Raw genomic sequence first — 27712 nt, forward strand, 5'->3', positions numbered from 1 at the left:
TACAACGTAATTAGCTGTAAACACATTTGGACAGAGACCTTGCTCAAGTCTATGATGTCTCTCCAGCAGCAGTTCCCACGCCAGCTGCATGAGAAACCTTTCATATGCTCCGAAATGTTTGGCTTGATGCATCACAGACAGACTCTTAACTCACTCTCCAGAACAAAGACAACTTTAATTCTCTTTTCATACAAAATATTTAATAAATATGACTTTCAAAAATATATTGCCAGATCAACACAATTCTCAAGTTCATAACACAAAAGTCAAAAAGGACAAAATGTTGCCATGATCTCAAAGGGTTAAATGAGATAAAACATGTTTGTCTGTAAGAGCCTCATTTTTTAAAAAGAAACAATGTGCACAGAAAGCAGACTCTTGCAGAGAAAGGCAGTGTATATCATCTGATTCTACAGTGCTCCCATTGCCCCCCTACTGTTCAAGTACTCACTGTCTAGCTTATGATATTATGCTGACTAAAGCAGATGGGAATTCTGGCGTGTCATTGATGTGACTTGCCTTGCAAGTTGGTGGATTTTGACAACCTTTGAAATGTGTCAATGGGTTAAACTGAAGCTGCTGAAGGGTTTTTGTTCCCTTAAGTATTAATCCATTAGTGGCAAGCAATATGTCTGCCACCATGTCCGTCCCTCTCAGCAGCCGGGATCTTTTGTTGTCCTAACCTCACTTGCCTTCAATCAAGGTCCTGGCAACAAATAATGAAATGTCAAATGTGTGGAAAAACAAAACAAAAGCATTTCTTTCAGGCGAAAAGTGCCCATCCTTTGTTTTCTTTGAAATTTGGCTTTTATAGAATGCGTTGAAAAAAGTAATTGAAAGAAATTGTAGGCTTCCACAGCTATCAAAACCTTCAAACTAGACAGAACATATAAATAAAAAGGAATGATATCTTAAGGCTCTTGATTATTAAGTTAATAAATCAAATATACACAATGATTAATAAAAAAAAAAAATAATAAAAAAAAAAAAAATGTACATATCTACATGTTCTAAATCGACATAAATTCTTCATACTGGCAGCAACTGCTGACATTGAACCCTTCCCTCCCCCGCCCCAAAACAAAATAAATAATAAAGTTGATCTTTTTTCTCATTTGACAGTTGCTGAAGTCTAAAGCTGAAAAGGCACTTTCTCCAAACAGAATTCAACCACATACTGAAAATAATTAGCTCTAGTGTCGAACACGTCGGGTAGTTTTAGTCATTGTACAACAATTACATCAGGAGCCCCTTCCATGTGTCCACTAAATCTAAATTAAAATAAAAAGAGCAAAATGAAATGCAGAGGACGACACTTTTGCAACTAGTTCTACAGTGAAATGTATACCAGTGCCTTGTGTTTCCAGCCAACCAAAGCAACCGTCACTGCCAGTGTAAGCCAGCTTGTCAAAACTTAAATTAACACGGGGAATATCTGAAAATACTGTGGGGTCACGACTGACACGACAGTTTACTAACTACACATGCCAATGCTCCCCTGTTTCACCCACCACCGGGGTGTGAAGGCATAAGGCTTGGTTGCACAGCAACACAGCTGTCTGCTATACAATGTAGTCCACCCTGTTTATGCTGTTTGCCGTCTCCAAGTCTCTGTTGTCCTGTTTATTAGTCCAGTTGGGATTTTTGGATGTGGAGATGGGCGTCTTCTCGTCCCTCTCCACCAGTGTGTATGCTGGCTGTTTGGTAAAGCGGCCCTTCTGTAAGTGCCTCTCCTTGTCGTCCTCATCCCCCTCGGGATGATTTGTCCTTATTTTGGCAATGATGGAGTTCTTGTTTTCGTAGTCTTTGATGGCCACCGTGAGGCCCACATGCTTCTCTATAGGGTTCTTGATCTGGTTGAGCTGCTCCCGTACATTGTTGGTCGTGTTGTCCTCTGAGCCAGCGGCCGTCGTCCCATTGTGGTTGCTCTGTTTCCGCCGGCGCCGCATGCACCACAGCAAAATGGAGACCAGCACAAGGACCCAGATGACAATGAAGATGGAGCTGAGGAGGGGCACTAGGTAGTCTGACGGAAGAAAAGACAATCACAGGTCAAAGAGACGCTACAACTGTGTAAGAATCAAGTCCCAATCATTCAAACAATACACAAAAGGTTTTATTATACTACTACTAATCATTAGCATGCTTTTACCAGTGCAACCTGAACTCTCAGCCCTGAACAGGGGAGGAGGCTGCTTCTATTTGGCCGTGGCGGCAGTCTGCTGTCACTATATTGATGAATGGTGGACACATGCGGGAGTCTCACTAGTCACAGTACGAGCCAATCTAAAACCACGCAGCCAAGCAATTCTGCTCTTTCCATCGAAGTCCTGGCTAGATTTGTTTTAAGCTCCATTACAACTGTCATGAGATGGCAGACCTGGGCGGCCCGAGTTATGTGGGAGGATTAGGAATTCTTTTTCACACATGCACGTTTTTCTTTGGTGCTCGGCCCTGCTGCCATATTCAGGGATTGGCTCTATTTCATCTGACCTTTTCAAAAAAAAAAAAAGTAGAATGTCCTCCCACCTTTTTCTACAAATGCAAGTGTGTGCAAGTCTGAAAAACTTCACAGGCAACAACCAGAGTTTTGAGGCTGTTCATACCAGTTTTGCTGGGGCTTGGCACGCGCACCTCTGCGATGGAAGTGATGATGGTGTTATTCCCGTTGCGTTTGCTAACCAGGTCGATTATCCTGTCTGTGATCTCTTTAATGGGGCTCCGATCCAAGAGATGGTCCTCGGTAGACTAGAAGTGACAAGAAGAAAGTGAGGTTTGAAATCTGTTGGTTTGTCTGGCCATTGATCATGTGTACCTGCTGTCAACTGATGACACAAAACAACCAATCCTTAATCCACCACATGTCCCATAAGAGCATGTCTTTATGTTGCTAAGAATAAGGTCGTCAGGGCATAAATCAAAGAGGATTTCTTTTGACTATGCATTAATAGAGGCAAACATATGGCAGACTGGGAGTGGGAGGGAGGTACTTACGATGCAGACGTGGATCTCGTTGCTGGCTGAGAATGAGGGGTCACAGGTTATGGACACAGAATGCTCCAAGGAGAAATTCTTCACTATGTACAAGCGCCTCAGCTGCTTACACACATCCTCCACAGTCAAGCTCTGGACACGAAGAAGAAATGAAACAAATGTTAACGCACATGGAAAAATAGAGGGCAATCAAGAAAAAGGAAGAGCTAGGCCTGCATTTTGGAAGTAGGTTCAACATGCTATCTGGTTGGGATCCACCTCATTTAGATTAAAGACCACAGACTCATATGCTTGTCACTATCTGCTGTCATGCTTGTTAAGCAACTGGCGAGTGATGATCCTATGTGGTGACAGAGTCGCCAGTGGTCCTGTTTAGCTCAAATCCATATGATCCTGAAATTAATCTTGCAGTGCGGTCGGGTTAAGAGGAAATTGGCATGAGTTGCGAAGTCGGGAATGCTTGATTTTCAGAAGCACCAAAAGTTGGACGCAGTCAACAAAAGACAGGGAGAGAAAAAAGAAAGATCCTCACATTTTTCTTCCTGGAACACATTTTAAAAATACATGACTGAATTGTTCAGGAGTCTTAGACTAGAAATAATTTTGGCCAGGAGGGATGGTTCAGCAGTTCTGAAAAACTTTCACAGATTGCTGTTCCCATTCATTTAAGCGTGGCAGTAGAGGAGAGGCATGAAGCATAACCCCAAAGACTCTTTCATTCATTCATTCAATCTCTCCCTCTCTGGTGCCTAGGTAACTCACTCGAGGCATGGTCTCCTTGTTGAAGGTGAAGGTGATGTTGGCGCAGCTGTTGTCCTGATAACTGGAGCTAGGATGGCATTTGGTGGGAGGCGGGGGAGGGTTGGAGTGCCAGCACTCTCCGAGGCTGAGGCAGGACTTCACAAAGCAGTGACTTTCCCTGATGGGGATGCAGCTCTGGCCTGAAGGACACCCGCCTCGACCTTTGGCACCCAGGTGGCATGACATGGGGCCACACCACATCTGGAGAGAGCAAAACATGACAGGGGAAACCGTGTTGAGATAACGTCAAGGACCCTTCGTTAAATTAAACACATATGAACAGGACTACAGCTGATGATTGGATGGGCTGCCATGACATTTGGTATAGACATTTATGTCCCCGTCAGGATGAAGTGTAATAACTTTGGTGATTTTGTAGCAGATCAAAATTTCACTTATTCCAAATTTCACTTAACTACCAAATTACCTGCAAAACTAATGGCATTCCCGTTAGCCCCAGCAGTAGTTTTTATTCAGTTCTAATTAGCAAATATTAGCACGCTAACACACAAACATTAAACCTGCGAAACATCAGCATGTCAGCAATATCATTGAGAGCACAGCAGCATGCTGAAGTTAGCATTCAGCTCAAAGTTCCTATACAGCCGGTTTGACATTTGATGAACTCAAGAGGTTCAATCCCCAGCCCGGACAGTAAAAAGATGCAATCACTGGCACAAGTTTTCCCAAGTCAAGAATAATAGTGGCTCTGAAAAGATTCCTTTCTCTCTGTTGCATATCAAGGGATATGCTTACGCCATCTACATTAAACACACAAACCACTGTTAGCAAAAGTACGGTAAAACCCACCTATAATTGCATTCACATTTCAGACTACACGGTAGTCTGTACTTCAACAGCTCTGGATCATTTTCACCTCATGATGCATTTTCCTCCTGAGGGGAGCAATATCAGTGAGGCACCATTGTTCGTCTGGCAGTTACACAAACTTGATGATAGCACTACTTCAGGCCTCTACTGTATATCACCCAATCTTTGCTCAGTGTGACTTTGGGAGATTCTTAACTGGCATCAGACAGGTATTTTCGAACAGTGCGATTGTGTTTCTTTTCAAAACAATCATCTCTGTATAGAATTTGACACTCCCAAGCCAACTCCACCCTGTAAGTGTTGTTGTGGCCTGACATGGCCCTACCTGAGATCTCTAAGATAGAGCCTTCCACCACCCACACAACCTTTTGAGCCATTTATCGAGTTTTTTTTTTCCCCTCCACAGTTCTTCTCCCAGTGCTTCACAGTACTTCACGTACAGAGCCTTCATAAATACATCACTTTCACATTACTTCTACATTTAGTGCACAGGCAGAGTTAGTGCGTTTGGCCATACCTTTGTGCAAACAACCTTCCCATTGGAACAGTGGCAAGTGTTGCAGTCTTCCTCCCATTTGACTCCATCAGCGGTCATGTGTCCATTAACAGAGCAAGGTTTTCTTGTCACTGTTACATAAAACCACAGTATTAGAAATATATCCAAGAAGGTGCGTTTGTTAGGTGGATTGGTCCTTTATCATCTAGTGAAGACTTCTACCTTCTTGACAGTGGGGTCCAGTCCTGTCTGGTGAACACAGGCAGCGATAGCCGTTGATCTCATCCACACAGGTGGAGCCAAAGGCACAGGGAGAGGACTGGCACTCATTAATATCTGTCACAGAGGAGAAGAGCGAGAGGTAAGAAATGGCTCCCCCTTTTTTTTTTTTTTTTTTTAGCACACTCAGACAGCACACAAATACTGAGTTAAGCTGTCGGCACACAAATCTAATGGCAAAATGAACTGAGGTCGTGTATGATTTGAACAGTACCATAACACACTAGTTAATAAACAGGCAAACATGCTTTAAATCAACCCTGGACGTTATTGCCCCACACAGCTTTATTACAACGCAGCATCATTAGCAGGTATGCAGGAGCTAAAGGCTGGACTTAGCAGAACAAAGGGTTTGCAATGGGAAAGAATGTGGCCATCTGAAAGCCTTTAAGAGGGAAAACAATCTGTGTAATCAGTGTCAAAGAGCATGGCTGATTAGCTGTTGGCCTGCTAAGCCGGTTTCCCCCGGGGACAGCAGCAGGGCCCGGTGGAGTGACACTGAAATGACTGGGCCTGGCCTGCAGCCCAATGCACAGATAATTGGCCGGCTAGACCTTCCATTTGGAGCGACTGTGACGGTCCCGTGGCCCGGGCTCGCTCTAAAAAGGGATCAGGGAGGAGTGGGAGGCAGGGTTAATACTCACTGATCCGACAGTCTGGACCAGCGAAGCCTGGGGCACACTCGCATCGGTACCAGTTATCCCCGTCGACGCAGGTTCCGCTGTTGTAGCTGCGGAGGAAAAAAAATAAAATGATGGGGTGAGACCTCAGTTTGTATCTCAGGCTTCTTTAAAAGATGGACATCTATCTATCACAACTCTTTTATATTAAACTATTTCAGGCTGTAATTTTCTCACCAGTCAACATATATTAATAATAAATCATACATTTCTAAAAAAGGCAATTAAGACAATCAGACTTTTTCCTTTTTATAAGAGCGTGTGGGTTTGGGAGCGAGCTCCAGTGGTGTGTGGTTAACTAAGAGTTCCGCCTGTTGGAGTTCACAAAAGAGAGTTAGCTGATTGCATCCCAGGAATGACAGGGATGGGTGTACGCCTGGTTCTCAGCAGAGAGGCGGTGAGAGAGAAAGCCTGCAGGTGAGAAACTACGATACAGGAGGAGCACCCTGTTTACATCTGTCAAAATCTACAGGAAATGTTTCTACTTACCATGGGTGTGGACTGCAGTCGTTGGTATCTGAAAGAGAAAAAAAAAAAACGATAGAGAAAGGGAGGGGAGAGATACAACATAGTGAGTGTGTTGTTTATGTCCTCTCATGTATGACTGTTCAGTGCACATCACAGCAAAAAGAGCACGTCTGAGCTTGCGTGTGTGAGGTGTGTTGTGCCGGTCGGCCTGGACTCTGCACCGCCTGATTACTTTGCACAGAGCAAATGTTCACCACCACCTCCACATTCCCACCTCAGCTGTTTCTCCCTCCCTTACAAAAGTGAGAGAATTTATGTTTTGGAGTACATGCGTACAGGGAAGCCAGGGAAAAGGAGGAGGGCTGAAGAACAAGCCGACATGTCACTGTTTGGACAGGAATGCAACGACAAGAGGGGAGAGAGGGGTGTGTTGGATGAGGGGGGAGACATCTGTCTCCACTTTCCTGAGCCCCTTTCTCCCTCCTCCTTCTCTTTCTCCTCTCATGGCCGGCAGCAGCCAGAGATTTTTTTGGGAGGGGAATAAAGATCAAGAAGGGATGGGGGATTCAGATTTAATCAGATGCAGGACTTCACCTCTGCACTAGGTAGCAGGAGGTTTATCATCATTTAATAGCAACTGTCTACCATTCCCCTTTAAAGAGTACTTACTCTGGGTGCACGTGGGACCCTCCCAGCCTTCCTTGCAGACGCAGGTAAACGACTCCCCTGTCACCACACAAGTACCTCCATTCTCACACGGGTTTGGAAGACAACTTGAATTTTTGGCTGAGAGAGGGAAAAAGAAGTGTAGTTTGTCAGTGATTTTTTCCCAACTTTAAAAGGAGGATTATCAGTAAAATCACTGTTCAAAAAGAGTCACAGGAGACTGCTGTTGGTTTGGCTCTTTTTTTTTTGGTCGGGTTTCCGTTTTCTTTGAGGGAATCTGCATTCCACGACTTTGAAGTGTATTGTCAGTGCAATCAGGGATTTTAAGCGGATATCTGTCAGCACTCACAAGAGAGGGAGAGGGGAAGGGAGGGAGCGTTGACAGAGTGAAGGGATAAAAACTGTTTGTGGACCTCGCGGATCTGACAGATCTGATGAATATCTGAGACAAGGCCGAGCTCTCCCATAAAGCAATCTTCTGTGTGTGTGAATACATAAGAAACATTAAACCAAACCGCCCTGACGGTGTGACTCACCTATGTTACACGTCGTACCCTCCCACCCAGGGGAACACTTGCACTGGAACGTGTCGCCCTCGTCGTGGCAGGTGCCTCCGTTGTTGCAAGTGGCTTCATCGCACTGACTTTCGCCTGAGGGGAGCATTTTAAAATCTTAAGGTTGCTTAAGCTGTGCACTCACATGAGTCTAACTACACACACATGATTGTATAGAACACTGTAACTATATACAACACATACCATAAGCCTGCATGGACAGAATACATGGGTGTGGAGGAAGAAATAAAAGGGCTCTTACGGGAGTGGCATGTCTTTCCCTTCCAGCCATTCTTGCACTCGCAGAAGAAATCAGTCACCAGGTCTCGACATGTCCCTCCATTATGACAGGGGTTGGTGCTACAGTCATCGATGTCTGGTGGAGACAATTGGAAGGGAGTGTGATTCATGTCACATCAGAAGACAGACTTTGTATGTATATAGGTAAGTATATAGGTGTGGGTTTGTTTTGAGGCGCTTTGAAAACAAGTACTACTTACTGATCTCGCAGTGGTCGCCCTCCCAACCGTCGCCACAGATGCACTGGTACACGCTGACTTTGTCAATGCAGGTGCCTCCATTGCGGCATGGGTTACTCTCGCAGTCGTTGATATCTGACATGTTAAAAAATAAAATGAAAGACGAAAAACGTGAGATTGAAAAAAGTTTTTTCCCTTTTGGGAGGACATACAGTAGAGGGCATGGTCTGGACTCGACCTGGGCCACTGCCGTAAGGACTCAGCCTTAATATTGGTACGCGCGCTACCAGGTGAGCTACTGTCCCCCACTCCCCCAAGAATGTGCAGAGGCCAATCAAATTTATTGATGTTTAGTTGTGCCCTGTGTTGTGTGTCTGTGTGGTATCTGGACTTACTCTCGTGGCAGTAGGTGCCTCTGAAGCCCTCCTGGCACTCACAGCTGAACTGGCCCCCGGCCTGGCTCCGGCAGCGGCCGTGAGGTCCACACACATTTGACGAAATGTAGCGTTCTCCTCCCGGCGTGCTGTTCGACGCCACGGCAACTGTGCAGCTATCAATCACTGCGGAGAGACAGTGAAACAACTGACGAAACCTGTTTCAACAAATGCTCGTTCCAAATCATAAAATGCGGTTTGTGTTTTCCAAATGAAAAGGAGGAATGGGAATTTAGTTTAATTGCTGTGTAGTGAGAGAGCCAACAAGTGACAGAGAGAGAGAGAAAGAGAGAGAGAGAGAGAGACAGAGGACGAGATTAAGGCCCACAGGCCTTTACAGATAATAATTCAAGCAAGTTGGTTAAAAATTCCCATCTCCCAAAAAAAAAAAAACCCAGTATCATATAAAAAAATTTAACGATAAAAGAAACAGCGATAAGCTGTTATGCTTTCATAAGCAATTCAGAGTGATCTTTTTCACTCTGCACTGAAATCCCTTCCTTTCCCCCTGTCTGATCAGGTTAGGAGAGCGAGGTGAATTTGCTCCCCTGTAATCACTTAATTCTTGCCAAGAGCAGAGAGAATTTCACCACCTGGTATCTGACTCCGTGGTTGGTCCACTCACTCAATTACACACACACACACACACACACACACACACACACGGGGGGGGGGGGGGGGGGGGGGGGGGGGGGGGGGGGTAGCCCACCAAGTCATTACCAAGAACACACACAGTGCTATCAGCCTTTCGCCAGATTTTCAAGGAATTCAGAGGAGGGGAGAATCACTGGAAAAGCTTTGCTGAGGAGATGGAGGGGGGCATTCATCAAGGGAGCTGCACTCAAAAAAAAATAAAAAAAAATAGCTCACCTTGGCCAAGAAACTTCAGCGCACGAAACTAAAATATAGGTATTGCCCTCATGGGAAAAATGTGGGCAAAGTGTTCAGGCAAATGTTGAAGACCTGGCCTTATTCAGCAGTTTACTACAGCACGCTATGCAGATCACATTACAGAAATGTTCTGGAAAAAGACAGAGCAAAAAGCTTGTGGTTATTGCAGGCAGGAGATGTACCTTTACAAGTCGTGGTGCGACAGTGGTCTTTGAGGTGAGAGCAGTTTTTGCCCTCGTAGTCTTCCGGGCAAGCGCAGTAGTAGTCTGTGGCCAGGTTGAAGCAGGGCGCTCCGTTCTGACACGGGTTGGGAGAGCAGTAATCGATATCCAGCTAGGAAAGAAAGGTATTGAATAGAGAACGGTGAACCTGATAGCTGACATAGTTTCTGCTACACTAAACAGAGCAAAACCCACAGCATCCTCCCTACAGGCTGTGCCAGGAAACAACACACGCACAGCGCTTGGAGGAAGGGGGAAAACAAGGCAGAGACATAGGAGCCGTCCTCTGAGTCTGGGCTTCAGCACTAAGGAATGTATCCCGCTGTAGCCAGGAGCAGCTTCAACAAAGCACTCCCTTTTAAAAAAGGAGGACTGTGGAACAACAGCCATTTAAGAGGGTGGGGCAGGAAAACTTTACAACAAAACCAAAGATACTGCAATGCCGGCAGAAAAGGGGCTAGCGAGATGCATGCATTTGTGCTTTATTGTGTATGGGATAGTGGTGGGACTCATGTCTCACCTGGCAGAGATTTCCTGAAAAGCCAGCCAGACACAAGCACTGGAAGCCGTTCACTTCGTCCTGACAGCGCCCGCCGTTCAGGCATGGCGAGCTTGCACACTCGTCGATGTCCCTCTCACAATGCTCGCCAGCGAAGCCAGGGGGGCACATGCAACGATAGCCGTTTACCAAGTCCTGAGAGAAAGGAACCAGGGTTAACCTCATGCAGCCACAAATTTGATCAACTGCTTTGATAGGGTGGGGTCAAACCAGAGAACAGAACGAAGAGCACGGAAGGGGTGGTGGGGGGTAGCGCAACAAGTTTGGGGGAAGATTATAACAGCTACGCAATTATTTCAACACATTTTCCTGGCACGGGCTCAACACAATAATGTTTATGGTAATTTAATCTAATGTGGTCAAGAAACTTGTGTGTCCCTCCCTTAGAAACCCCTCTGAACCCACTCCCCTCGGATTTGATTTCAGAGAGGAATTCCACAACAATTCCACTGTCGGTTTGGAGAGAACAGTTTACAGCTATTTATATGACCACTGTAAATGTCTCAGGCTTCAACAAAAAGACACAATAAAACAAACAAACAAGCTAGCAAACAAAGCAGTGATACCAGATAAAGCTAGATGGTTTTTGACTCAACACGTACCTTGCAAGTTCCCCCATTTTGGCACTGGTCCTTGCAGTCGTTTATATCTGCACAGGAAAATAAATCTGAGGATTAATTCTGAACAGCTTGACTAAATAGTCTCTCTTTGAAAACAAGTCTGTGCTTAATGTTTCCCATGCTAGGGGCCTTTAAAAACATTGTCGGAGCTAGAGAGTGCTCTGTAAGAGCTGGATAACGTGGCTACAGAATCAGTGCAACACAGTATTGAGCAATCCTGTCTACTGCCAAGTGAAACTAGTCCTGGGATTGTTTTGAGCCACCTCTATTCACCACAGCCTTGGCCACACACAGGGCTAATAGTGATACAGCAGATTAATTTACACTGCAGGAAAAGGCTGCACTTGTCCAACTGTTTGCTTTACGCCTTCATGTTACAGCTTTAATTGAAAGAAGGAAATTAAGGAGGGAGCAGCTGGACAGGTGTCCCGTTCCACAGCTGCAACTGACAGCCTTCAACTCACTGGTGTCGCAGTTCTGCCCTGTCCAACCAGGGACGCACTCGCAGAAGTATCCACCAATCAGGTTCCGGCATGAGTTGGCATTGACACAAGGCTTGCTATCGCATTCGTTGGCATCTAGAGCGGGAGAGAAGGGGTTAGTGGCATTTGCATGTGCAGTTGACAGGCGTGAAGTGGTGGAAAGAGGAAAAGAGGCCGGGTGGCTCACCTATCAGACATGTCTTCCCTGACCACTGTGAAGGACAGTGACACTTGTAACTGTTTACCAGATCCTGGCAGGTACCCCCGTGACTACAGGGGTTTGGAGAGCAGTCGTCAACATCTAAGCATAAGAAGTCGATTTTGGTTAGTCAACATGATTTTCTCTGTGAGGGTACTGACATTTTAATGGGTGCAGGTTGAGTGAATTCTTACTGATAGTGCAGGAGGGGCCGCTCCAGCCTGGCGCACACTGACATTCGTAGCCATGACTGGTTTCTGAACAAACCCCTCCATTGGAGCATGGATTGGACAGACAGGCATGTTCCGCTAGAAAAAGAAAGAACATTTTTGGAAACAGGTCTCACACACCCCTTGTAAGTCATTTTACATTTAACAAAGAAAAAAAAAAAAAATTTACGATACTTAATTTGTGATTAACTCTAATCGCACAGCGTACCCTGTGCTGGACAAACTTCACTCTTTTTTGCTGATAAGCTGATATTTTGATTGATGCTTGGCTGCTTTTGTAGCTGCCATGAGAACATTTCACTCTGACATCATGTGACCTATATTTACCCCATTACTCATGAGAAAACAAATGAGATGTAAAAATGCATTTCAGCTTCTGACTCTCTACCCAGAACCTCTGTCAGCAGAACACACCCACAGGTTGACACTTTCCCTCACCCATTGCCTACCCCTCCTCCTCCTCCCCTGCCCCAAAAACCTGCTCACCCCCACCACACATCTCACTCTCATTACGTGCCCGGCAGACCACACCACCAGGAAATCATCTTTCATGCTAAGTTGACCTGACCAACGCACCGTGACTTCCCTTTGACTCCCCGCCATTCTTCTTCTGAGACGCGGCACAAGATGAGAGACAGGCGGGAAGGCGAGCGGGAGAAGAGGAGCCTCTGCCCTGGAGTTTCTCCTTTATGGACTAGTTAAGGATGAGTGGGTCCCAAATGAATCAAAAATTAATGATTCACTCTGGTAATATCTAGGCGTTTGGAGGTGATCAGGGGATGGTCCTTGGTATGCTGGGGGGGGGGGCCCTCTGGAGCCTCTGTGTTACAATAGCCTGATGTATCCCCTGGTCTGAGGACCTCCTGTTACGAAGGGCACAGTTTCCTGACATCTCTGCAGTTAAGCTGTCAGCACCCTGCGAGGCTCAGATTTAATGAGGAAAAAACCATCATCTCCATGGTAAGTGTTCGCAGCAGCTGAACCTTAGCACCACACCCATCTGTCTCAAGTGCTTGAGGAGCGAAGGGACGACCGGCTCCTGAAGATCAAACCGGTGGATTACCTGACTTGGGGGCCACTCACACTGGAGTGGAAAGATTATTGCCGAGTTACCACCTCCTCTGATTACAAACTCAAGGCACCTCTGACCTTTTGTTTGTAAGACAAAAGCCCAGAACCTTCCCATTTATTATAACTGCAAGCATGATTTTGAAACCCTATAAAGATTAAATATTCTATATGAATTTTAGGTTCCAAATGTGGACTGTTTTATAAATAAATTTTTTTTTTTTTTTTTTTTAAAGGGAAGTTCTGGGAATCTTGGAGCTGCTCTGATTTTGCCAGAACAACAATTTAAGCAGCCTTAAAGTGGCAGACAGGCAATTTAGTACTGCACTTCCACAAAGTTTGGGGACCTTTGAGAGACAGATAAAACAAGGAATGGCCAAATCGAAGCAGCAGAGGACAAATATTCAGACTGTGTGAATCAACCTCTACAAAGACTTGTTCTCGTAACGCAACTTGCTTCAGAGCTTCAGGAAACATGACTCATCACAAGTCAGCTGAACTCTGAAATCAGTAGAGTGTCCTTTAAAGCTTGCTAACAATGACTTTGCAGGACAGCTAAAAGTTATCTTGTAGAAGATCACTGACACACACCTCTCTCACAGTTGGCACCAGAGTAGCCCTCAGCGCATGTACACTGGTACTTGTCAGGTCCTGTGTTGATGCATGTCCCTCCGTTCAGGCATGGCTGGTGAGTGCCACAGTAGTTCAGATCTGGCAGAGGAGCATTTCACACAGTTTAGTTTGTTTTGACACAACACGGGCCACTCCTACAGAGACTGCAACTGAAATTAGAGAAGGGAATTAACCTTTATCGCAAAGATGGCCGCCCCAGTTGGTGTCGCACAGGCACTGCCAGGGCTCTACACAGGTGCCATGTACACAGCCAGGGTGGGGGATGCACTTGTCACAGTACTGGCCCTGCCAGCCATATAGACACCTGCAAGACACAGAGAGCGCCATGCTGTCAGCCTCAGAAGTGGGACATAAAATGAATTAAAAATCTGCCCAAATACACACAAACACGCCACAGCGACACATGCTGAACATTCAGGCAAATTCATAAAATCTCAGTGAGGTCAGATTATCCCTGTGGTATCTGAAAATGCTAATATCTTAATCTTCTGCTTATTCCAAATTCCTTCACAAGCAATACAGCAATAATCTGAACTTAATGAACTACACATTGGTGTATACAGCATGGAGCTGAACAAACGAAACAAACAAAGAGGCAGTATTCTTGCCCTCGCAACTGGGCTGCTTCTTAAAAGACCACAAATGAATCTTAAATAGCAGGGTGTTTATGCAACAGCTTTTAAACAATACTTGGGGACAGGGAAACAGGGGGGTATTTTGCATTTTACCAAAACAGAAAAAAACAAAACACTAAATTACAGTTCCAATGGGACCTTTAGCACAGCTAACATTAGCATGCGGCCAGACGCTCCCTTTAACAACACCGTGCCTGTGGCTTGGCAGTAGACATCCTTGCAGAGAGGAGTGTTCAGCCCTCCTCTCGGCTGTTATACTGCTGCTCATCCTGGTTCCCATGAGTCAGGAGTCGGGCTTGTGCCCCAAGGCTGAGGAGGGGAACACAGCTTGCTGACCACTTAAATGTCCAGGTTCATAATTATACTGATAATGCTGCCCTTTTCTTCCTGGGCTCCATAATTAAGACGGCAATCCAGCCTGGCTGATAAGTCTGCTCTTTAAAAGGTGACGGAGTGGCGATACAGTTGCTGCTGTTTAGCCTAGCGACAGGAAACAGTGTCCCTCGGGGGGAGCGGCGCACTGATTAGCCCCAAGAAACGGACGGACTGTAAAAATAAACGCAGTCGTTAAGTAAACCTCAGTCTGTGATTAAAGAGGCTATTCTTAAAAGTGTGCTAATCCTCTCCATGAGAAGCGAAGCAGGATTCCCCAGCAGGTTCCCAAATCATTTACTGTTATTACACAGCCAAATTACTGGGGAATGTGACATTACATTGTGCAGCACTGCTGACGCACATAAGGATTTTAACCCTCAACATTAAAACAGTCCTCTTACAAGAATATTGTGGCAGTGCAGTTCATGCTTTTCAAACCAGTTTTCTACTGTGGTTTTTTTTGTAGTCTACAGGTGCACTGTTATTACTCTGTTAGAAACAATGAAAGCTAAGGGTATCATTAAAAAGTGCAGGCTAAAAAGAAAATCCCAGAGCGCCATTAGCTGTGGCTCTGCTCACATCAAGTTAGTGACAAGGAGGTTGCCCTAGCCTGCAGCCAATGTTGCTATGTACTGCTGTTGTGCAATCCAATGCAACAACCCAATGATGGGAAACTCACCGACTACAACAGTAGTAGAGCTTGCTTGGAGAGTTTGCTGGCAGAGTGCATATAAAACAAGTTAAACCCAGAGCTTTAAATATAGCCACACCTGTGCAGAGACTAAAGCAATGCAACCTCTTGTTCTGCCGGTGGCCACACAAGCACTTACATGAACCCTGATGATGTCAAAAGCTTGGGAAAACAACAACGCTTCTGCAGAAAATGAACAAACATGATCGTCGCTGTGCTTGATTTGTGGCCAAATCAGACAAACTAAGAAAGCAACCAGTGCCTGAGCTGTGTGGGAAGAGTCGGGCAGTTCAGGGCCTCCTCCAGGATGAGGATGAGATACAACTGTTACTGCACACAATGCCCCACTCTGATATCCATCTGCGACTGGCTTTTCCTCTGGCTGTGTGCATAAACAGCATTAGGAAGCCATTAGCTACACAAACAATACACTTTAAGGCTCATCTGAATGTTACACGCGATTTGACTGATAACGCTTGCTTCATTAGAGGGAAACACATAGGCACCATTTCCAACATGGGGTCTTGGCATATGAGCCTCTCCTTTTCACAGACTGGCAGCTCGGACAAGAGATTTGCAGCTCAGCTGGCCGCTCTGCTAAAGCCTGGGTACTGATAGTCTCTTGGCCAGAAAACCAAGCACGTACAGGGAAAGCTCCATGCCATTACAGAACTGGTGCTTGGACACAATCCCTACATATCTGAATGATCCACACCACAGGCTTCTGGCACCAGCCTCTATAATAAGTAAAGGCACTTGAACAAACCATGTTTGACATATTACATCATAAAAATGGAGTAAAACACTTGATAACAGACTAATAGATCACACATAACAGCTTAGGTCACTTACTTGCATCCCCCTGGCTCCTTACATGATCCATGTTCAGTGCTGCACCCTTGTCGACATATAGCTAGAAGAGGAAGAAGAATCACTGCCTGGTAACTAGATTCAAATTTAGCATATTTTAATTATAGCAGTAAATGATACAATTACTACCCTCGATGACATTTCAGCCTGTGAGAATAAACACTGCTGTCAACAAACAACCAAGCTTGCCCTGACATATAACACAGTAAAATATTTAACAAGAAACTGACTATTGCCTGGGCTGATTTCCTGGGGATAAAAATGTATTCCTGGTCATACAAGCAATAAAAAACATTATTTAAATGGTAAAGGAAACAAGAAAATGCTGTGAGGATTCAAAAACCAACTCCCCATTCATTGCAAACCACGCAACAGACAGTGTATCAGCATGAATCACAGATTGCAGTCTGGCTGCTAGTTTTAGAAGACTCTTTCATGGTCATAAATGCTAATCCAACTGTCTGGAGCAGCTGTCTTGATCAGTATTTCCATTTTGAAGTGATTTCACCCATCACTTCACGCTGCCATTTCAGCAGGGGGCTTACCTGTGTTGCAGTCAGGTCCGGACCAGCCTTCCAGACAGGTCTTGTTTCCATTGAAGTCGCACGTGTAATGCCCGAAGAATTCATCCCGAGGCCGACAAAACTTGTTGCAGCCAAAGCCGTAGTAGTGCTCGTCACAGCTAACCCGGATCTGGTACTCAAACTGGGCCACGAGGCCGTTGTGAGTCAACTTCTGCCAATGCAGGCTGGGGTTGATCATGCCGGAATGAGATGCTTTCTCAATCAACTTCCCATCTGCACCTAAAAACATACATTTTGACACCATCAACACTGACTGCAAGATTCTTGCTAAAAAATGTATTTCCCTTCTAAACTATGTTAGTGTTCATCAAATGTTTGAGCCAGGGAGATAACAGTGGAATGCAGCATCCTACATTATGCATTTGGGGGTTGCTGCAATGTTCTCCGTGATCATACAGTGGGAACCCAAAAACGCCTCAAAAATTGTGACACAAATTGCGGAAGATCTCTTAGATAGCAGATTATATGTAATTAAAGCAACTATGTGTGCTGGAGAGGAAGAAAAGTACAAGGAGGAAATGCAGAAAAAAGGAAAAGGCTGCCTGTAATGAGCACTCTTAACTGCTTTTTTTCTCACGCTCCCTTTTCCAACTCTCCCCCGGTTGGTTTTTGATTCTCAGGTTTACAGCTTGAGGATATTACTGGTCTCAGATGCTGCCCTCTGCATCTGCTCAGGCGAGGACAGAACCGCAGCCGCCATAAATTACAGCGTGAGGACACCGATGCCACAGTCATTGCTGGGAAGCCTGCCAGTGTGCCATCAGCACTTTTATCCAGACTGCCTCTCTCGCATACATTCTTGTACAAACAGCAGTCAAAGCGGTCTTGAGTCAACTCTTTTCACGCACTTACAAGTATCTGTCCTTACTTCAGTTGGGAGCAAAGGCCCAGCCTATGTTGTGATTGTGTAGTCCTTATAGAGAGCCAGAAACAATACTTATTTTCATGTCAAACACGAAGTGGTCACGGCTCTGTCAAACAGGCAAGGACTGACCTGGGAGCCAATGGCTGTAATGAGCGTCACACACAGAGCAAAACACTCAGAGTAAGTAAGCATTCTCTGCCCAATCTCCAGAAACTACACTGTACACATACATACCAGCCCGGCACATTGACACCACTCATTCACTCGCACATGTAGCACTCGCTACTTAATATCTAAATCTTCCACCTGGGAGAGAATGAAAAATATGTCACAGCTGTTATTTACTGCACTCACACGAGCAGAGGTGGCTGACCGCTGGGTGAATCGCTCCTCTGTGTAGTATGATGCAATGCGGCCAGCAGTCATTTATTTACTGTGCTGTGGTGTGTATAGGGGCCCGGGAGGGGCGTACTGAAATCGCAGTGCCCGGTAAAATTTCGCAGTGGTTTGGAATTCAGAGCTCAGCTTTGCGGCATTTCTCTACCGACTGCTGGCCTGCAGTGTCAGGTGTAGCACATCCTTACTACCTGCTGCCTGGCTCAGAGTTAAACATAAATCAGAAAAGCTTTTTCTAAAAAAAAAAGCATCGAATTCATTAAATATAGAAAAAGTCAAACTTTAAAGCCGTAAAAAAAGGGACTACTTTTCTCAAACACTGGGTATACACTGATAGAAAGGTGCTCTAGAGTAAGGATTTCAAAATAACATTGATTAAAAACTAAATTATAAAAACTAAAATAAAGCTTTTAATTAGGAATCAGTTGGCTTTTAAATATCAGGATAGTCACAACATATGAGGCTGTCCCAGCTGTGAGCTAGCCTGGTGGAGCTCAGAGGGGCTTAACCAGCATTGACTGTGTATATTCAGGGGGCTTTTCACACCAATGCCCTAATAGCTCTCTGGGGAGCGGCAAATACAGCAGAAAAGACCGAAACCTTATTGACCTCAAACAGACCTGCATAAACAGGCACAGGATAAGGCTCTCCTTCAGCTGGGATCACCATGCTGTCGCCAATCTGACCACCAACCAGCAGGAATTCTAGTATCGTTAGCGGCAAAAAACCAATCCTGGCAAGCAGAATTTAGATTCAGCATGTTACCACTGTGTTCTTCCCACGTTCATGGGAAGAACGGCCACAGTCTTGGAACACTACACTACTTCCACTGCACATGCTCTGAGCTCAGTCTGCAGCCCACCTGTGCCAGAGGTAACTTTAACCTGTGAGACAGCATAGCTCAGGGGCCTTGGCCCCCTGCATTGTGACCAGGCTGTTCGCCGAGCTGATCTGGGCAGCCGGATGAACTTTGTGTTTCACGCCTCACTGACAGTGAGACAGTGTGACCCTGACCTTGGCTGGCAACACCTGCCATCAGTCATCGGCCAAATGAAAACATTTTTGTGGCACTGCTTAATACTCCCCTCTTCTACCTCACCACACTTCCTTCTCTCTGTCTACCCGCCCCCCTATGGCCCGTCCCCGCTTCTACTTCTTCCCCCTCGCTTCCCTGTCCTGCTCTCCCGCCTTACAGGCACCTGTCAACACACTTTCCTAACCCAGACACACACGCACACCCAGTGGACCATGGGGAAGAGGGAAGGGGGTTCAGGAAGAATAAACTTCCCTTCCTGACTATCAACACGACGATTCCTTGCAGACATTACTGTAGGGTAGTAGATTGGGAGGCAGGGGACAGAAAAGAGAGGGGAAGGCAAGGTGGAAATGACAAGGACAAATACTCACCACTGGTTTCATTGTTGAAGTCCAAGGCTTCCACTATCAAAGTGTAGGACCTCTGAGGAAGACAAGACAAAAAAGGTGTGTTAGCCATGAGCAGGATCATCAAGCAACCACTGTTTCACAGAACAAAACTATACCGTTACCATTCAATGATTGTAAAGTCAATATGAGACATTTATCACTCAGAGAACCAGACTGGCTGACAGCTCTTTGTTTGTTAGTAACCAAACTAACTTGTACCAGGTCCCTGCACATTTTCCCTTTAACAAATAGCCTATCACATTGGCATTTTTGATAGAAAATCAATCTCCTTATCAGCACACTCAACAGTCAGGTTTGATGTTTGACATTATGGGACATGTTTTTCTTTATAAATATATTGTTTAATACTTTAAGCCCCCTCCTCCCAAAAAAGAAATCCAAATCGACAACTTTCCAGTTTCACACGAGCTCACCAGCCATGCCAACCAAGTTTCATCTCCCTCTCATTGAGTTAGCTTACAACGAGGCCTAGTACAGAAGCTGCTAACTTAAAACAATGATACCGTTGATCTGATTAAGAGGAGGATAAGCTCACGGCTGTGCAGAGGTCTGCGTCACAACGATGAAGATGACAGACTGATGGGCAGCGGTGGCGTGGTCTAGCTGCACACCCACCCAGCAGGAGGGTGTCTGATGCACCAAAAACCAGCCAGATATAGCTGGGTTGCACTGGACAGATGCTTGAGTAATGACTAGAATAAGTCAAAATGAAAAAAATAGAACAAAAAACAAAAAAAAAAAAAATTCAGCCACTATAACCTTGCCCTCTTTAGAAACAGTTTATCCCACATGCTGTTTTTCCCACATGTTTATAAAATGTGGTGAGACAAGTCTGTAGATGACTTCCAGTGTTCTGGGAGAGCACAGTCACTTTTGTTTTGCAATGTATATGGCATTTTCAATAATGTTTTCTGGAAGTTTGTAAACCTCAAGTGCCATGCACCATGAATGCTGTGAACAATCCAGACTGAAGTGCTTACGGACAATGCGTTTCAGGCCAAAAAAAGGAAGTGACAAAAAAAATAATAAATAAAAATTTGGAAAAAGGGAGGTATATGTGACGGATGGGGAGGCAGAAAAGATACAGAGAGAGACTGAATGAGTGCTACACTCTGGAGGGCCTGTCTTGATTTCAGCACTCCCACAAACGCTTTGTCTGATTCAGGGTCGGTAGCGCTCACACCAATATCAGCTTACACATTCACACTGCCCTGTGCCACAGTCATGAGGGAACGAACAATGTGCCTGCGAGTGCGCATGACAGAGAAAGTATGCGATTGTGAGAAAGTCTAATCCACACAGTGCTCGAGCATCCACTAGAGACACCTGCTTGTTATATTCACACACATGCTGGCCCCTAGCAGTGCTGCTCGGAGGCATTTCAGAAATTCTGGGTTGCCACTACGGCCCTCTTTACAGCGATGACTTCATGGTAAACAAACCTGCTTGAAGGAAACCCCCCCTGTTCACTTTCCACAGAAAGAAAAATGGCTATTACTCACTGCTGAACCTTTTTCTTATGGCTTCACCTTGTTTTGTCAGCTATTCAACTTTCCATCTTTCCAGGGGTCATTTCTCTCATCCTGTGCCAGTGCTTCACTGCAATCAGGGAAGTTATTGTTTGAAATGCAGTGCTCATCAGCAACATGGGCTTTACAGTATGTTCTGTCTCACAATTGGCTGCAATCACTTGACGCAGAACTCGGGTAAGTGAGTCAGTGGTAATGTGATACCTAATCATCTACTGCTACGGCCCAAACTACAGCTACTTCAATTACCACTAAGAACAAGAGTCCCCTGGCTTCTCTTCAAGCATTAGGCAGGATCATATTACTGCTTTGGTGTTCCCCTCATGTGTCCAGGACTCAGCTTCAGTGTTCATTTCTCCAGCCTGCCTCATCTTAAAAACAGGAACTTAAAACACAACATCCATCATCCAAATTTTAAAATAAGTCATCATTGCAACATTCAATTTACGTGATTGTGACATAAGAAAGCCCCCCCCAAAAAGTGTATTCTAATACAGTTAAGTCACCCTTTAGTGACCTCAAGCTATCTGAGCAGTTTTGAGCTGCATGTTATCAGTATACTGGTAGTTACCCATTAGGAGCAACAATGGATCCCTGACCCTGCCAAACAAAAACATCAACAAGACTGGTTCACCTGCTACATAACAAACCTACACACTGTGCGCACGGATGGGGTGGGGGTGGGGGGGGTCATTAAACCACTTTGTGGTTAACTGTTCTTATAAAGGCATTAAGTTTAATGGAACTATTGGCCGATTCGTTTTAAGTCAGATCTAGATCATCATAACACACCCATATTTTGCACGATTTGGACTTGCCTCAACATGGAAGCTATTGCAGCACTGTGATCATCATCACCACAGACTGATCATATATTAGTGCTACATAAACATGATTAAAGGCCCACACCATAAAAACATAATGGCCTTTGATTGCAATGTTTACTACTCACCTACTTGTCTAAAAGTTGCTGTTCATTTCAAGTACACTCCAGCTGAAGATTCACAGGCTTTGTTTATCTGACAATAACGGCATAGTGGCTTGATCTAACAAGCAGCCTCGCCATTATTGGGATGTTCAGTTCCAGACCAAACAACTGCTTCCAGAAAGTGAGATACTGCCTGACTCCTCATTCACTAACACTCCATAACTCCCTGGCAGTTATCAGCTTGGAACCATCTGCCTCTGCCAGGTTCACTTTTCCCAGGCTCCCAGCTGACTCACAACTTCTCTTTGAACTTCAGAGCAAACACACACACACACACACACACACACACACACACGTCCAAGTGCAATAAGTGTGGCTATATGTCTTATCTTTCCTGGCCAAGCAGATACTGTCCAACAGACAAGCAACACAAGTGATAAAGATCATTCCAGTTCGAATCACAATGACTTGCCAAAGAACACTACTGAATCCTCTCAGTAGGGGAATTTTCCCAATACACACACACACGCACACACCTCATCCTGGCCTCAACTGAAAATGGAGCCATCTGATATCCCATTACAAGGCAATCTAACAAAATAAAAAAAGAGAGGTATGTCTCACGGAATAACAGGCAAAAGCCAAAGGTCTAAATAAAGGCAAGGCACAGAACAGATAAGACTAGTCTAGGGCTACACAGGAAATGTCAACAGTCCAGTCAAAAGGATGTTGACCTTCTATATCAGTTTTCCTGAGTCAATCACTTTAATAGTATCAAACAGAGATCTAACCAATGATTGGGACCGCTAAGTAACACACCCTGTTTGCGATAAAGCCCACGCTCTATAGTCATGAAAAGACAACTCTCATAATCACCTTCAAAGCCAAGAGAGTTTCATCACAACAACAGTTGGAGAAAGACTATTGTACAATCAACAGCTTTTTAAATATACTAGTATATACTATACTAAAAGTACGTCAGCCCGGGGATACGACAGAACCTCACCCCGACACAAGAATCCCACCTTCTGCCAACAAAAACAAAAGACACGCCAAACTGATTTTGGATCTCTCGCAAGGCAAACAAGATCAAAACATGAACCCGGGACAAGGAATGAAAGTCAAATTAAGCATTTCAATAAACAAGCAACCACTCATCTGTCTTTTTACAAGGGTCACCAACCATTAAAAGGAAACAAAAAACAGGGTACAGGTGAAACAAATTAAATGCATTTTTGATGCATGTCATACAGCTTGAAACTACTCCGATAAGCAGCGAAGCATGAGAAGCCATCATGTAACGTCACACTGACAACACTACATGTACGCTGAAAAAGTCCTTGTTAAAGTAGAGGACAGGGTGAGGTAGAGAGCAAAAGGGAAAGAACATGTTTATTTTCCCCTCTTTCACTTGAGTAATTTGCACTTAACTGCCACATCAGAGCAGACTAAAACAAACATGTCATTATTCCCAGAGCTGCCGGCAGCGCTTACCCACAAGGCTGAGCTGACTATTGTTCTGCGACTCACCTGATCACAGTTCTCAGGGAGCTCCGACTTGTCAACAAATCAATCACAGTTGTGCCAACATACCCCAGGTCTGAGAGGACACGGCAGCAATTGTTGCCAAGTGAAAGAATGAGGAAAATGATGTATTCAATATGGGCATAATGAGGTCTGATATGTGAGTACAATTAGGGTGCCAGATCTGCCAGGTCTTGATGTACAACAAGAGATTACTCATAAAAGTTGGCAAGTGTGCAGGTAAGTGCTGAGAAAAGCTCAAGCTATCCTCTAAAGGACTGACCCAGCCCCAATTGAAAAATGTCATCTCTTTCCTTGTATATGTGTAACATGGGCAAATATGCTGAGGTGGCCACAGAGGCAAGGTCACAGTTTGCCTGAGAGCCAACTTCATCACTGCTGAGTGTACTACAACTGCTTCCTGTTGCTTGCCCTGCACTGGCATTACAGCTGCACTGCCTCTATTATGCTCTGTAATCCTCACTGTAGTCACTGAGAGCACACCATTGTCCCTGCTTGATACACAGTGAGGGCCCTCACTTCTCTGTGGAATAAAAGCATGAAGCAGACATTGGGGAATTCATACAGGGCTCTAAAACAGCGACGTGCTAATGTTAAAGAAGTCCGGCTGGCGGCGTTGACTTGGATGGGTTGGCTCTTGTCCTACCTGATCTAAGCACATGTGCGTAGCCTCATTAAGTGCAGCAGTTACTGTGGGTGGCAAGGTTAAAGCGATGAAATGCCTGGGGTCCAACCGAGCGTGACTTAAACAAAGCCCTTGGCCTGGACAAGAGGCCAAATTCATGCAGCTCACAAGAGAGGATGAGGGGGGGGGGGCTTCATGAACTCAGAATACCCAAAAACCCAATTGCACCACACTGCCATCTGTCCACGACAGCCAATCAACTGATGATAAGGACAAAGAGTGATATCATACCTAACCTGATGATTGTTAATGTGCAATAAAGTAAAGCACTTGAAGAGAAGCTTAGGAGCAGCTCTGTTTCCCCCCCCCCCCCCAAATCTCAGCCTGTGTGCTCCAAACAAGTGGTATTAAAATCATTTATCTTAACATGACATTTCTTAATTGATATATTGTCTAAACACACAACAGAGATGCTTCTTTCATTTTCTACAGGTTTCACAGGCAATATAACCCCCTAGCTTTGGTATTTCCATGTGTCTCCTGCCCCTTAATAAGGTGAACATCCTCCATTAGGTCTAGGACATGAAGGCCATTTACTAAATTGACCATGAGCCTATGTAGAAAAGAAATGGAGTAAAGCCATAGTCCTCAAATCTGAAATGGCTGCACATTTCATTTCAATGTCAGAGTTTTCAAGGAGGAATGATTTTTAACCAGTGAGATTAAACTAATCTGGCTCCCAGCATTCATGCCAACTTCGTGCTGGCATAGCTGAACATCTAGCAGAAACATTTGTCTTAAAAATAAATAAAAAAAATAAAAAAGGAGGTGTGAGGTGCCGGTGTCTAAGTGTAGAGCAAATAAAAAATACAGGCTAGATCAAATAGCATGCTGCCCTGCTGGGAACATTATTTTACTGGCTCTTGGATCATAGGGAAAATACAAATCTAAGTGGTCTGTTCTGCCCCACAGGCTTACACACAACAATGTACAGCATGAGAGGGAAAACGCGCATGACCTTCCAGTTCTTACACCTCTTTGGGCTTGGGTTTGAGGCCATCGCTGCGTACAATGGCTGAAACTACGACAAGACCTTCCATCAGGATCGAGGTAAAAATAGCCTTGATGTAATTGGACACACGCATACCAGCGGACTGTGCCTTTCACCCATCAGGCACAGTGGAGGAGTTTGCGGGCCAGGCCGTGGGGCCAGTCAGTCTGCGCGCACGGTCCTACTGTTTTTTTTCTCCCCCTTTTTCTCTTCACTACATCAAAATGTGCTCCATGTGCATGGCAAATCATATCTCTCACAGAGCTACAAACACTCCCACAGCCCTGTCAGGCCCATTTATTTACTCTACGGAGAAGAGCTGACACTTGAGGAAACCAGAAAGTGGGTTTTCACTCTGCAGTTACTGCACTGTGCAACGTGAGCAGCTGCCAGGAGGGTAGATCTGGGAGAGTGCAGCTCAGCTTTTCATCTCAACTTTTTAACGTGTGGGAATCAGGCCAGAACAGGGAACATATTTATGAGAGACATTTCAAGCATGCATTTTAAATAAAATAGTAGAATCCAGCCGATATGTTGTAAATAGCTCTAGATGAGAACAAGCTAAAATTGACGTTTCTCTAAAATATTTCATGTTTAATTATATTGATGAGTCTACTGGTTCTTAATTTGGGGGGGGGGGGGGGCATAATTAACCCACCTTCTTTTGTATTGGCATGGTTAAGCCCCTCTACTCTGAACACTGAGGTTTTATGTTGAGTAGTTTTAACACCCTAACATTTATTTTGATAGAACAGACAGGTCTAGGCCTGGTGGAGGAAAATACATGCACCTGGTTAATTGGAGTAGATAATGAGACCAGAGCTAACTGCCGAAACAGAAAGTCATTCTTTGTTTGTTGTGCTTTCTATCCACTATTCTGAGGAGTGAGAATGACTGACGGACAGTAATTGCACAGAATTGCAGTGCAAACAGACTTTTTTTCTCTCTCGTTTGAAGAAGCGCGTCGGGAAACACAAGTTGTTTTATTTAAAGTCTCCAACTCACCGGCCAGGCAAAACTGAAGGGTAAAACTATCCTGGATTTGTCATTCCTGACAGAGCTCTTGAAAGAAAAGGTATTCCCTCCGAGGACAGGCGTAGATCCCATTCCGAAGCTGCAGGGCCCTGCAGCAGAAACTCTCGACTGGTATTCCTTCAGGCAAACTTTAAAAAACGTATCGCACTCGTCCCGTGTGCACTTTCTATCCGCCGTGTTCCGTGTGCCATCACAACACAAGCCGTTCAGCAGCTCTCTGTTAACATTGTGCATCGATAAGATTTGCAACTCGAATTGTCCAGATCCCTCTGACACCTGTTGAAGACAGAACAGTGAATGCAATGGAAAACCTTGACCTCGTTTTATGAACATTTAGAGTTGTAACACTTGACTTTATTTGCACTTGCAGCATGCTAATTGGACACAATTGTGCGTGCGGCATGGTTACAGGTAGAGTTAGCATAGCCGTGCACAAATAAAAAGGCTACACACATGCAATCAAAGTACATCCAAACACAGTTGAACTGAGTGACCCTGCCCGCTCAAGTAATCCACATACCTTCGCAAGAAGGCAGAGTAAAAAGGCAGCAACGACTGAGCCCCGTCTCAAAATCATGCCTCCGGACTGCTGTTGCCACTCGTTTGTACTAGTCGTCTGGCCGACACACGGCACCAGAGCTCTCCTCTGGTTTAAACATGCACGAGTGGGAAACAACACTTTGATCAGCGGAGCACAGGTTCCCGATTCATAGAAGACCTCTTCCTTTAGGTAGCCTATGTCCCTCAACCCCTCCGAGCGTCTGCGCGTCTTCGTTATCCCGACAGCTTCCAACTTGTTGCTGAATAAAGTTTACACAGTGGCCATGCAGCAGCCGAGCCCACTACTGACTGACTGACTGACTGACTGACTGCTGGCCCGAGCTAGAGCTGGCTGCACAAGTTCAACAGGGAGGGAGTGTCTACGGAGCCCTGAGCCTCCATATTCATGAGCAGGGCTCACTGAGCCCGCCCCCTCTCGCGTTATGAGGATAACCATACGCTCAAGATTGCTTGTAAGGGCTTTCTTTTTTGGGCAGTGATGTGGTGGAAAAATATAAAAATGAAAATACACTATGACCTTCAGTCATATTGATAATCATCAAGTCATCCCAACCACAAACCTAAACATAAACGAATTACAATTTCAGACAAGCATCAATTTATACCTCTCACTTTCGTTAAAAGACATTATCTCCATATCTCCTGCATCAGCTGTATACTATACTCACCACAATTTATACTATTATTTTACCTCATAAAGATTTATGTCAGCTTAAAAGGTGGGTAGACCGAGTTTAGATGGTTTTACTCTCCCCTACATTTGTGCCATTAGGTAACACACTAAATCATCTGGATTGCAAAATGAGCGTGCATCCAGGCTAGTGGCTGAGTCAAGGTCATTTACTTAAATGCAGGGTATGTTAGACATCTCTCCTCATGCATTGCAAGCCATAGATAAAAAGCAATAAATTCCATTGTTGCTAAATGTCTGCACATTTTCAGCATGTTTTTTCTGTTTAAAAATACTTTAATTTTGGAATTTAAATAAAAT

General features: G+C 44.9%; 1 protein-coding gene across 1 annotated transcript; it reads right to left on the minus strand.

The window, feature by feature from the left end:
- Window positions 1-156: 156 nt before the first annotated feature.
- jag1b (jagged canonical Notch ligand 1b) lies at window positions 157-27047 on the minus strand. The gene is made up of 26 exons (XM_046071027.1): window positions 26681-27047; window positions 26131-26436; window positions 19409-19460; window positions 16702-16959; window positions 16139-16199; window positions 13759-13889; window positions 13544-13663; window positions 11849-11962; window positions 11643-11756; window positions 11438-11551; window positions 10956-11002; window positions 10315-10488; window positions 9756-9906; window positions 8644-8808; window positions 8270-8383; window positions 8032-8145; window positions 7752-7865; window positions 7219-7335; window positions 6571-6598; window positions 6046-6131; window positions 5345-5458; window positions 5144-5253; window positions 3757-3996; window positions 2995-3126; window positions 2607-2748; window positions 157-2026 (listed from the first exon to the last, which is right to left on the minus strand). The coding sequence occupies exons 1-26, from the start codon at window positions 26735-26737 to the stop codon at window positions 1563-1565; spliced, it is 3639 nt and encodes a 1212-aa protein (XP_045926983.1). The 5' UTR covers window positions 26738-27047; the 3' UTR covers window positions 157-1562.
- Window positions 27048-27712: the final 665 nt, after the last annotated feature.

This window comes from Micropterus dolomieu, linkage group LG15, assembly GCF_021292245.1.
Source record: "Micropterus dolomieu isolate WLL.071019.BEF.003 ecotype Adirondacks linkage group LG15, ASM2129224v1, whole genome shotgun sequence".
NCBI lineage: Eukaryota > Metazoa > Chordata > Actinopteri > Centrarchiformes > Centrarchidae > Micropterus > Micropterus dolomieu.

Coding starts and splice junctions, on each gene's coding strand:
- jag1b (XM_046071027.1), bottom strand. CDS start 26,737: ATGATTTTGAGACGGGGCTCAGTCGTTGCTGCCTTTTTACTCTGCCTT. Junction 11,757..11,848: donor CGGCCCCTCCTGCACTATCA/GTAAGAATTCAC, acceptor TCTTATGCTTAG/ATGTTGACGACTGCTCTCCA. Junction 9,907..10,314: donor TTTCAGGAAATCTCTGCCAG/GTGAGACATGAG, acceptor TTTCTTTCCTAG/CTGGATATCGATTACTGCTC.